This window comes from Pygoscelis adeliae, unplaced genomic scaffold, assembly GCF_000699105.1.
Source record: "Pygoscelis adeliae isolate BGI_AS28 unplaced genomic scaffold, ASM69910v1 Scaffold514, whole genome shotgun sequence".
Classification (NCBI taxonomy): domain Eukaryota; kingdom Metazoa; phylum Chordata; class Aves; order Sphenisciformes; family Spheniscidae; genus Pygoscelis; species Pygoscelis adeliae.
Genome location: NW_008824594.1, coordinates 37,252 through 49,674, shown reverse-complemented (window position 1 = coordinate 49,674; position 12,423 = coordinate 37,252). Strand labels below are relative to the sequence as shown.

General features: G+C 53.0%; 1 protein-coding gene across 1 annotated transcript in view; it reads right to left on the bottom strand.

Annotated features, from left to right (window-relative positions):
• Positions 1-2,763, bottom strand: part of PSD2 (pleckstrin and Sec7 domain containing 2) — a 45,949-nt gene extending 43,186 nt beyond the window's left edge. The window contains 2 exon segments of the mRNA XM_009322285.1: positions 2,292-2,505; positions 2,508-2,763. Of these exon segments, the coding sequence (XP_009320560.1) occupies positions 2,292-2,505; positions 2,508-2,763 (470 nt within the window).
• Between the last annotated feature and the right edge of the window lie 9,660 nt (positions 2,764-12,423).

Here is a 12,423-nt window from a genome sequence, read left to right as displayed (position 1 = left end):
ACTGAACCCCTTCTTGTAAAGTACTTTAAGATCCAGGGACAGAATGCATCATATGAGCACCAACATGCAGATGATAAGTGATTTTTTCCCCAGGAATGAATAGTTGACTGCTCATTGGTAAAACATTAAGCCAGAGACAGAGAAACCCCAGGTTCTCCTATATCCAGAATGGGTCATAACAGAAACAGCCACATACCGAAGGGGAGTAACAAAAGAACTGGGGAAACTCAGAGATGATGCAGGATGACAGTGACTTCTCGGTGTCTTGGTCCATCTGTCAGCTTTGTTACTCCTGACCCACATTGATCTAGGAGAGCCAGGCAGTTAGCTACGGTCAGGAAAGACCAGCTCCATGCTGTGTTTGCCCCAGCCATATGTTTCTGACATTTAGCCTAAAGATAGGTGGTCAAAGTACTAAGGAGCTCAAACACAGCAAACTAACCCAATCCCTAGGCAATAAGTGGTTTCCCAGATTTCAGCTGTGTCCCTGAAGTTTTCCAGCTGCCCTTCTGCCTTTGAATATAGTGTGTGACTTGTCCCTGGTGCACTCAGCTTCCCAAAAGACTTATTTGCTATCCAAGTGAATATGTTTAGAGCATAAGATCATGGACTGTGCATGCAGAGCCCAGTCAGGTTGCATCATCTCCAAATCCTCAGCCTGCCACTTCTCCCAATTCATGCCCAAGTACCTTAAAATAATTGCACTTCCAGTGATTGTAGCAGCATTCAGTGGCCACCCTTAGCTTCATCTTGAACTCACAGTCTCTGCCAGGGAGCCACATACCAAGCAAATACGATTCCCTTGCAACCCGAGAGACTTGCAGACATCTAAGACCTGACTGCATAGCTTACAGTGCTCATGGGACCTGCCTGGGGGTGGGTGGACTCCCCTAGCTCTCTGGACATCAGCAGCCTGTATTGGATACTCTTCCTCTTCAATACCTTCAATTGTGCTTGTTGAAACAGTGCTGCTCCTTCTTGCTGGGGGCCTTGGGTAAATCAAACCACCAGCTTTTAATAGGGGAGTCTGTTCAACGCTAGAGACGCAATGAATTAAGGACGCCTGTCGTCAGCCCACACACTGTGTGGCTTCCCAGCTCTGCTGACACTCCTGCCTACGCTCCAGACAGCGCTCCGAATGAACAGCTCAGCCTGAAGCCTGCACTGGACTAAAACTAGGAGGTGATTCACAGGCCCCTCTCGGCCACCCTGTCCCTTTCACGCCTTCTCCTCTTAAGAAGGCCATGCTCCTCTGTGACAACTTCTGCTGCTCTTCTCCAGCCCCCTCCTGCTTGCAGCATCTCTCCCGTGCCGGGGTAGGTACATAGGCAGGGCGATAAGATTCACAGCGGCCATAGACCCCAGCTAGCTACAATACAGACCCTAGATGATTTCTGGTGGCAAAGGGAAGCATCCGTACTCCTCCCACAGGGATGGCGTGGGAAGCACCCCACCTCATCCCAGTGACCAGTCATTTCTCTTCAGCCCCCAACCTGCAGAGCCCCAGGGAGTCCAGGCACTTGCAGAGGCATAAAATCAGCTGTGGACACCGCACTGGTGCGAGTGTCCCCCAGCCTGGAGAGTTCTCCCGTGAAAACAGGCTGCCAGTACAGAGGACACAGAGACCAGGAGGCATTGCTCACGTGCTGGTTTGTCTCAGGCACTTGAGAACAGGATGACACTCGTGTCTCTCATCTCTCACTGCTATGCCTGTGCCACCCAGGCACCGGTAACACCTGCCACAGGTGCAGCAGGGAGCAAAGCTCAGTGCCTCGCCCTCTCTTACTAACGGCACGGTCCTTTGGAATCAAAGCTGTAACCTGCTAGCCCAGGGACTGCCAGAGCAAGCCATGCTGCTGGGGATTTCCAGGGCATACCAGGCTCCTGGACAAACCCCGCTCCTCATCGTCCCCCAGCCGTCGTCCTTGTCCTAAGTTATCTCGGCTAACTCTGCCGTAAGTGCTGCAGCTGAATCTCCAACTTGCAAGCGGGACGCCCCCAAAGTGAGCACAACCAGCACTCTTGAGATCCCTAAAGATTCTCCTTTGCTTTAGTGACTCTGTGGGCAGACACCGGCTCTAATCACAGCTTTTCTGCATTTGTAACAGGGAAAAGCAGTGTGAGAAGCCCAGAGAGAAAAAGAGTGAAAAGCCACAGTCAGCCATAAGAGCAGCTGCAGCTTTTTAAACTGATGAGTTACACATGGAGCAGAGTAACTCGAACCAAGGAGGCTTGAGAAACAACACATGCAAACCAGCACTGAGCTGACGTTACAATGGCTTCACACTCACCCAAGCTGCTCCTCCGGCTCGTCGGCACTGAGAGCTTCTAAGGAGCCCAGGACGCCGTGACGCTGCTCCTTGCTGAGGGCCTCACTAGGTATCTCCTGGGTGGGGGAGCCCCTCTCCCCTGAATCCGTGCTGCTTCGGCTGGGCACGCCGCCGTCCCAATGCTGCAGCGGCGTCTGCTCCCGCCCCGCGGCCAGCTCTGCATCCACGCCGCCCCCAGTCCCTGCTCCCCCTGCCTCTTGCCCAGCTCTGCTGCCGCTTCCAGATGTTCGTCCCCCTGGCCCCCGCGCTCCCCCTCCGCTCCTCGGGAGGGTTGAGCATCGTCCTGGGGGCTGGCTCTCCCACTGGCAGGCTCCAGAGGCTGGCTGAGCTGCTCGTCCCCATCGCTGCAGGCCAGCACGGCCGGCTGCGAGCCCGAGGAATGCAGCTCTTGGCGGTCTGTGGCAGACCATGGAAAGTGGCTGTTCTTGCTCATATTCCGCTTGTTCTCCCAGCGCTTATGGGCTCCCTCCCCGCGCTTGGCTCAGGCTCGGTACTACCTACAACGGAAAAGAAACCACGTCACGAGTGCCTGCAAGGGCTGTCAGAAAGGCGCGGACTTGTCGATAGCAGCTCAGAAGGGCAGCAGTTTGAAGCCGAGCACAGGAAAATGCCACCCACCCCTCTCGGCCCCTCAATATAAAAGCAAAGAAGGACCATACTGAAGTTTGTTGTTTTTGCAAAGACTAGTGCTCGTTACCCAGCACAGCATGATCTGTAGAGTAAAATCTGCTGTTGTGGTCCTGAGCAGTTAGGGGCCCGGGCACCCACTTTCTCCTGATCCTCTCATAACCCCCAGACAGCCCCAGCCTGAAGCACAGGGGACCCGTACCATGTGGGCGCTGGACGCCACGACGGCCCGCTGAGACCCCGAGTAATTCAGCTCTTGGCGGTCTGTTGCAGACCATGGAAAGTGGCTGTTCTTGCTCATATTCCGCTTGTTCTCCCAGCGCTTATGGGCTCCCTCCCCGCGCTTGGCTCAGGCTCGGTACTACCTACAACGGAAAAGAAACCACGTCACGAGTGCCTGCAAGGGCTGTCAGAAAGGCGCGGACTTGTCGATAGCAGCTCAGAAGGGCAGCAGTTTGAAGCCGAGCACAGGAAAATGCCACCCACCCCTCTCGGCCCCTCAGTATAAAAGCAAAGAAGGACCATACTGAAGTTTGTTGTTTTTGCAAAGACTAGTGCTCGTTACCCAGCACAGCATGATCTGTAGAGTAAAATCTGCTGTTGTGGTCCTGAGCAGTTAGGGGCCCGGGCACCCACTTTCTCCTGATCCTCTCATAACCCCCAGACAGCCCCAGCCTGAAGCACAGGGGACCCGTACCATGTGGGCTGTTGGTGCCCCAGCTGTGGCAGGCAGCTGCCCAGGGCTGGGGACAGGACTGTGGCACAGCTGCTTCTCCCAGGCTGGCTACCGGGGTGCTATTCCCAAGTACTCCCTGCCTGCCAGAAATAGGAGAAATAGGGGAAATAGGAGACAGGTGTGAATTTTTTTTAAACACTTCTAAGCAGTTGTGATGTGCCAACCTGTGTGATTCTCCCTGCTGACTTTGCATTTCTGCAGAGCTTCTTGCCCGCCAGAGTAACACTTTTCTTTTCCTGACACACAAGTACTGCTGAAGGGTGTCCTAAGTTGCCATCTAAGACTCTGGCAAAAGCGTCCTTATTGAATATACCCTGAGATGCTCTCTCTGTAGGGCAAGGGAAGGATGCTGTGTTGCACCAAATAAGACAAGTGGCTTTTTCATAAAAAGGCACCTTATTGGTGAACATGCCTATCGATGCAAAGTGTGCCAGTCCTGCAAGCACCATCCTAAGCCGTGGGCTGTAGCCCCACAACGCTGTGCAAGCTTTTCTCAATTGTAACTCCTGCAGCTGCAGTCAAGTGACCATGGTGCCGCCAGAAATTATCTCTTCTAGAAGCAGGAGTTTCTGTGTGGGGCTGAGGCATGATAACAACCGATTTTGTTTTTGAAACAATATTTGTCTTCACCTGCACAGGAAGCATGGCTAATCAATTACAGCAGGCAGAGGGGACTCCTGGGTTCTCCCCCTAATTCTGTTCCTACCTCACGTCTCAAGCAGATCATTTAAACTCCGTGCCTCAGCTTCCCTCTCTGTAAACCAGGGATTATACATCACCTCTGAGAAGCCGTGAGGGTGCCCAGATGTCAGCAATGGGCTCTGGGTGCTCTGACTTTCTGAGCTGCAGCTCTCGCTAGCAGTAAAATCATTAATTGCTTGCCTAGGGAAGGGCTCTCCAGTTCTTGGTAATAAGAGGTACTGGGCTGCAGCTGCCTCTGCTCTTACAACCCTTCACCTTGCGGAGGTCATGGAGATGTCAGCAGCCTACACCCTGCTGCTGATTCCTCTGCACCTGGGCAAGGAGCAAGGGAGAGGTGGGATTAGACCCCAAACACCCCTCTATGGCCTAGGTACGGACAGATCCACACAGGTACGTGCTGAGCTGCTGGCTGAGCAGGACAGATCCCGAGGGGAACCCCAATCCCAGGCTGACTTTGCTCCAGTCCCAGAGCCCAGGCAATCTTGGACCCAGGATCTGGTCCACTCTCCATGTCCTGCTCCCCACAGCTGGGAGGCGCGGTGAGTCGGGGAGTTCAGAGCCCCGCATGGGATGGGTTTGGGGAGAAACGCTCCTCAAGGCTTGCACATGCCACAGTCATGAGACGGGGCAGGTCCCTCCTCGAGGCAATGCTGGCAGTTTTACCTCTTCTCCACGTGCATCCGTGTGCATTCCCTGCAGTCACAGAGCGCGCAGTATCCCCGCACCTATTGCACTAGGCGCAGCCAGGTGCTTCCGACAGATGCACGATCCCTGCCTGTAACAAGGGACCAGAGAAAGTGAGACCCAGGCCAGAGAGAACCCCACTGATCTCCTGCCACCCTGCCACTGCTCCATATCGGGCTGTTTCCCAGACCCACCCCATGGCCCATTCCTTGCAGAGCACTGCAAATGGTCTTCCCTCTGCACACTCTGGTCCTCCCTGGTTTTCAGCCATGGCAGTGCAACAGCTGACTGCAGGAGTAATCCTTAGAAACAGCTTCTGACTTCTTTCTTTATGAAGTCCCCCCTGACCAATTAGAGCAGAGCAAAGGGACTATGTGGTTGCAGGTTTCAGGAGAAACTTGACGATGAGCGCACTGAATGTCCAATTTCATCCACTGGATCCATAGAAGGAGACACCTGTGTTGCAGATGGATCCCTCCCAACAGTTCTCCCCAGCCCCACCAACAAACCAAGAGCCAGGTTAGAGGCCTTTGAGCTAATTGTAAACAGGTCTGAACTACCAAAATCATTGATGTAGCGACATTTCCCTCGCAGAGTGTATTGTACAATGCAGACTGGCAAGAGGACAGCGATGCCTTTCCATGAGGTGACTCCAGGCTGGAGGAGCATATCTGGTCACTGTAGAAGGCGTGTCATCTACAGGCAACTGCCTGAGCTAGCAGGCCAGGCTTGCTATAGAGTTGATGGAGACAGACAGGGCACCATTGCCTGAGCGCTGTTAGAGGTCTACCTCAGGCTGGGTGGATCAGGCCCTAGACGTGTCACTTGCTTTCCAATGGCTGGAAAGAGCCCATGGCGGAGCTTGGCAGCAGATACCTGTGTCAAGTCTCTGTGGAGGGATCTGCTCACACCCTCTCTTGGACTTGCCCCTGCAAGTCTTCAGCCTCTCTCTCAGCCATCCTGCCTTTCCCTGACAAGAGAAAGGCCAGCCTAGACTTGCTGCAACACCAGCCCATCAGCCTCCTGTGGCCCAGCATCCCACACACAGGAGCTGAGCCCTCCCAAGGAAGGCCAAAACAAACCCCTGGGACAGTCCTCAGGTTCGCACATGTGGGCCAAGTCTTCTCTTGCTTGTTCTTCTGCCACGCCAAATGAAGAGGAAAGACCTGCAAATCTCCTTCCCACCAAATCCAGGACAGAAAATCAGTCCCAGGCAGTTGGTCTTCCCATGCACCGACAGCAGGGCCAAGCCAATGCAGCATCTTCAAGGAATTTACCTGCAAAACTACCAAGACTCTCCTAAGCATGACCACACTGTAATCTTGAGTAATACTGAAAACCTAACATGGGCCAAATTTTGACTTTCCCATAGTGAAGGCATAATACAGACACGTTAGACACAGCCAATGCTCAAATCTTTGGAGGAACCTTTCCAGCAAAGCTTTGCTGGCCTTTTTCTTAACATGAGATGAATAATGTGGCTTTTTCGAGTCAAATTTTTTAAAACCAGCCAAAGGGTTTGGGCTGAAATTCCCCACCTCCCTGCCATCCATCCAAAAACTCCAGTACGAACCAGACACCACCCAAGCTAAATTCCAGTCAAATAGCTAAAGCTTGGCACAGCTATATGCAACCAGAAAACAGGAAGCTAAATGCGGTTAGGAGACAGGCCTGAGTAAGAAATGTTGGCAAACCTTAGTAAGTGTGATGTCCCATCCATCCCTCCTAACTTTAACCAATTTATATTATTAATATTAAAAAAAAATTAACATTTCTGTTATTACGTATAAACTGCTGTCTTGTGCCTACTCTGTTTTACCCTCTGTGAAGTCTAACTGGGATGTTTACGGTCTGGAAGAAGGGCTGAGGAGTCAATAGTTAAACTCTTTGGCATGCTCTTCCTTGGCCTGGGTTCCCGCTGGAGAAGATGCACTGGGGAAGCCCTGGGAGGATGCATGCACAGACTATTGCTGAGCCAGGAAGACCACCAGCTCCCAGCTGTCAGTGTACCAGTCTGAGCAGAGCCAGGAGGAGAAATCCAGGCCTGTCGCAGCCTCCTGACCCCTCTGAGATCTGTATGTCTCCTGTTGGATCCATACTCCATTGCACACACATGGACAGAGGCTGTCATGTGCACCTGAAGTCTGCAGGCAAGCTGAGTGCCTATCAACCCATGACAAATTACCCAACAAGTCACTAGCTACTTGATTTATGTTTGCGGTGACAGTCACTTGAAGCACACACAGGTTATGGGTGGCTGAGGCTTCCCAGAAGCTCCAGAGGAACTGGGAGGTTGGGTTGTAACGGGCCGTGGCTCCGTTCCCAGCTGCTCACGGTGATGCCTTGTACTGAAGTCATGCAAGTGACTCCTGCCACACTCAACCATGCAGCCTAGCCAGGGTGTCCCACATTAGCTGCAGAGGGCCTCTCCCACCCTACAACCTCATGAGACAGCCATATGGTTCATCTGTGAACTGCTGCCTTCCCCAGCTGTGTGGGGTAGGTACATGGGCAAAGGGAAGAGGAGACAAGCTGTGATGCCACAACTTGGACTCGAAAGAAGACAACCAGGGGTGGAGCAGCTGGTTGCAACTGTCCACATCTGCCTCCAGCAAATAGCTGGAAGGTTACCAATGCTGGACAGAGTCCAAAGACAGACTTTTAATGCCCTTCTGTTAGTGCTGAGAAAGCACCAAAGTGCAGCTCAGCCTCTGGCCCAAAGCATCCACAGCTTCAACCAAGGCCATTGGGAGAGGACACTCAGCAGCAGCAGGGGAAGGGGTGGGGTGGGGCTGGTATTCAGAGGTCCCCCTCTGGGGCCTCTTTCCATTGCCCCAGAGCAGTACGGCCTGGCAGACAGGAGGCTGAGTTGGACTGCAGACTGATATTCCCCATGCCCCTGCTTGTTTCTTTTTGTTTCTGCTTTGCAAAGCGCTCTCCGGCACAGGTAAGGGCTGGAAGGTGATATCTGGGTTCCCATCAGTGGATTTTCACACAACCATAAGTCTTGCCCTTTCTGCAGGCTCAGGCATCCTCTCAAGTGATTGCTGCTTCCCTAGGTCCTGTGGGTAGGGTGGGCATCCCATGCCTGTCCACTGTTCCCAGCCTCCAGCAAATGTAACATGGGTTAGCATACAAAAAAAGGGTCTGGCAAGAAAAGGGAATGACCTGGCCTATGTCCTGGCCAGGACTGTTCACACTGATGGCTACTGTGGCCTTGCTGAGTTGTAGTCAGTTATTAAGCTGCAGTTCCATGATTTGGACCAGACCAGCTCTGTAAGGCCCACATAAGCAGAAGAACATGGATTCATGCTGGAAAAAGGCTATTACTGCTGGAAAGGTTAAGGGAAGCCAAGGCATCCATGATCCAGTGCTAACCATAGCTTTTCCATCTCCTCCTCAGTGCTGGGGCTTGGTGCTTCCACCGCAAGATGGGAGAGAGGCAGAAGGGACTGAGGATCCCATCCCCTGCGGCCCTCTGATGCTGCCCTTTCTTGCAGGCCAGATCCAAGCAAGCCAACTGCTATTAGCTTCATTTATCAGAATCCCGGCAACACCCGCCCACCACGTGTGATGTGCCCAGTGCCACAGGATAGCGATGCAGGACAGCCACCAACTCACCTGCTCCAGCCCCGCTCTGCCCCCGGGGTCCTGCACGGCCCCTGGACTGTGAGGAGACAGGGCAGGGCTGGTTAGGGGGGCAAGGAGAGCAGAAATGCCCCATCACCTACTTTGGGGTGATGGCTGGATTTGCAGTGGGGCCAGAGAAGCCGGGCTGGCATCCACTGCAGGAAAGCACCAGTCCTGAAGAGGCTGGGCAGAGATGCAGCAAAGTTTGCCCTGATTGTGTGAGGGGTTGGAAACCACACAGCAGTTCTTTCAGGGACTGGCTCTGGAAGTCTCCCAGCTTTTGTTGAAGCTGAATGGCTGGTGGGAAATGATTTATTTTTAATTTTCTTCCCTGCGTTAGGAACTGGAAAGGCTCCCGCTTCGGTTTTGTGTAACCGCTTGGCTGCTGCGACACAGAAAGGCTTGGAGAAGAATCCTGCTGCTTAGCCGAGCATGAGCTTTTCCTCAAGCTCACACTGAGCTGGGCTACTTCGTGCTGCAGCCTTGCTTTGCCTCGCTGCTCAGCGTCCTGTTCCCTCGGGCCTGGTGGAGACAGGGCGGCAGCTCCTTCGCGAGGGCTCTGTCCTCACCCTGGCACTGCAAGGATGTCCGGGGGTGAGCAGGAGGCACGGGGACGACATGGATGAGAAGGGCGCATTCTGATGTGGCTCCTGTGGTGCTGGAGGTGAAGGAGAAAGTGAGCAGATCCTGCGCTCATCTGACAACCTCAGAGTCAAGATCAGAAAGAGAGAGGGGGTGTCAAGAAGGGGAAGGGATGGCAGGGATGGCAAGGCAGGCTGCCCTGCTCTGAGATATGCTGGGGTGCAGACCCCAGGGGAAGGACCTTGCACCTGCTTGTTGTGCAGCCTGTAAGTTTGGAAGATGCAGGGCAGAGCAGGACTGATCCTTCTGGGCCTTTCAGCAAAATTGTAGAATGCCTCACACAGAACATCACCGTGCTCCACCAAGACCTAAGGTGGTGGCAGTGCCAGGAAGGGGTGTTGGGAGGTCCTGGTGCTAACAGGGATGAGTCAGTTCCTGTGAGCGTGCTCAAGGCAGGCTGGGGGACACAGCTGCAGCTTGGCCCACATTTTCTCCTGGTGTATGGAGGTGAAGGCTGTCATGAAGGTAAAGACAGAAGATGTCTGTGCTGCCACTCAGGTGCCACCAGCCCCTTGGCCCACACTGACACCTGGAGGCACATGTAATCCCATGACCCGCTTCAGTTTGTAAATTTCTTGTACTTGGAGATCCAACACCAGACATGGTGTCCAGATGTGGTCTCACAAGCCCTGGATGGAGGGGAAAACTTTCTTGCCATAAGCTGCTGCCTGCGCCGTTGCTAACACAGCCCTGTACGCACTTGGCCTGCATCGTACACTGCTGACATGGTGATTTTCAGCAGAGCAGCTACTGCGGCAGTCAGTCCTCAGCCCATACCAATGCCTGGAGTTACTCCAGACCAGACTCCGTTCTGCCTCATGGTGCTGCAGGCAGAGGCTGGGGGACAGCTTCTTCAACCTGAGAAAACCCCACAGGATGGGATTTGCTCAGTGCAATGTGAATACAGCATAGACGTACCCAATGAGGAGCATCTCAGGATCTCCATCCTCTGAACGGCCCCCAGTCCCACGAACTCAGACAACCAGGTCAGGAACCCTTAGTCCTGCTCTTTCTAAGTTATTTTCACCCTTGGGGCAGGAGGCACCCCCCTCACACCTCGTTTGCTGACCACCACAAAATGCGGACCTCTGCAGTGCTCTCTGTGCCCCAGGACCCTTTTCTAGGCCATTCCAAAGTGGCCACAGATTCCTCAAGGTGTTGGTTTCTGAAAGACACCTTCCATCCTCTTTTTGCAGGAGTGAAAAGCAATTCTAGGTGTCAGCTTTCATGGCGGGAAGAGTTCTTCAGCAGAATTCAGAAAGACACGACAGGCAGATGTTTCCTGCTTGGCCCTCTTCCTTAATGCAAACCGTGCCTTGCAGACACGCAGCCACCACCAACACACGCAGCCACAGCTGGGCCTCGTCCCCGTCTGCCTTACAGCCAGCCTGCTACGATTGCCTTCTGCTTTTCTTAGAGAGGGAAACACTAATGAGCCAAATCTGTTTTCTGGGCATCTGGATTGGGTTTTATAAGAGCTTAAAAATTCCCTTGGTCACTCTTTTTGGAGAGAGCCCTTGAGCTCCTTGGGCTAAAGCACCTACAGTAACAGCTTCTGCTGTGATAAACCACGTGCTCTGAGTTCCCATCCCCTTTGAGCAGGATACGGCTATTTGATCTACACGCTGCTGATCCCATGCATAACGTGGCTGGTGAATGGGAATAGATGTGTTTTTATGACCCAACTCACCAATGATTTACAAAATGCAGGTGCAACACATTACCCTGGGCAGAGGGTGTGTGCATGGGCACAACGAGGTTTCTTTGAGGAGGCAAACCCGTAGAGAGATGGAGAGATCATAGCCATGGTTCTTCCTTTAGAAGTACGTCTCCTCCCTCTTATGCCTCTGCTTTGACCTCTGCCCTTTCAACACGGCTGAAAATAAAAACCTTTTACCATTCTCGCTGTGAAAATCCTCATTTATTTCTCCCGTGGGCTGGAGGCTTGTTTTTATATGACTTTGAAGACCTCAATCATATCACCTCTTAGTCTGTCCTCTCCAGATTACAGTTCCTGCCTTCTTAGCCTGGGACTTAGCTCTCTTATGAGAAATATGAGACAGCTTCTCTACCCCCCTGAGCATTTTGACTACCTTTCTCTGGATTTTCTCTATTATCTCTATTACTCTATTACAGTCTGGAGATGGGGAAAGCAGCACTGCATAGTGAACTCAAGATCTGGGCACACCAAAGATTTATACAGCACCAAACTGATGCCCTCTGTTCTGTACATGACTCCCTCCCTGATGACACTGAGCTCTAGCTCACCTGCAACATTTCTGCTGAAGACTAGGGTCTCAGGGGCAGGGCTGGGCTGGGGTCTTAGCCAGACACTGATTATTTGAAAGGTGCTGCTCCAAGGCAGGATGAAGAGGAAAGTGGTCAGAGCTTGCAGGACGCAGTACTTCCCGGCTCTCTGTTCTCGCCTTACTGTTCCTCTGGCCATGCTACCTTCGACATTACTCTGTAAAGCCCTTCCCTGTGCTCCCAGCACCTGATGGACCCACCAGAAGAGGTCCTCCAACATCTAGTGGAGGGAATCTGTGACTACATTACCCATCCTGTGTAACAACTAAGAGTTGATGTGTGCAACTGCTCATAGCTCAACTCCTGCCTGACTAACTAGTGGCCTTCTATGATGGAGTGACTACATCAGTGGACATGGGAAGGGCTACGGATGTCGTCTGTCTGGACCTCTGTAAGGCCTTTGCCACGGTCCCCCACAACATCCTTCTCTCTAAACTGGAGAGGTATGGATTTGGTGGGTGGACTGTCCAGTGGGTGAGGAATTGGTTAGATGGTCGCATCCAGAGGGTAGTGGTCAACAGCTCAACGTCCAGATGGAGATCGGTGACAAGTGGCGTCCCGCAGGGGTCCGTAGTGGGACTGGTACTGTTTAATATCTTCATCAATGGCATAGACAGTGGGATCAAGTGCACCCTCAGCACGTTTGCAGATGACACCAAGCTGAGTGGTGCGGTCAACACGCCAGAGGGATGGGATGCCATCCAGAGGGACCTGGACAAGCTGGAGAAGTGGGCCCATGTGAACCTCATGAGGTTTAACAAGGCC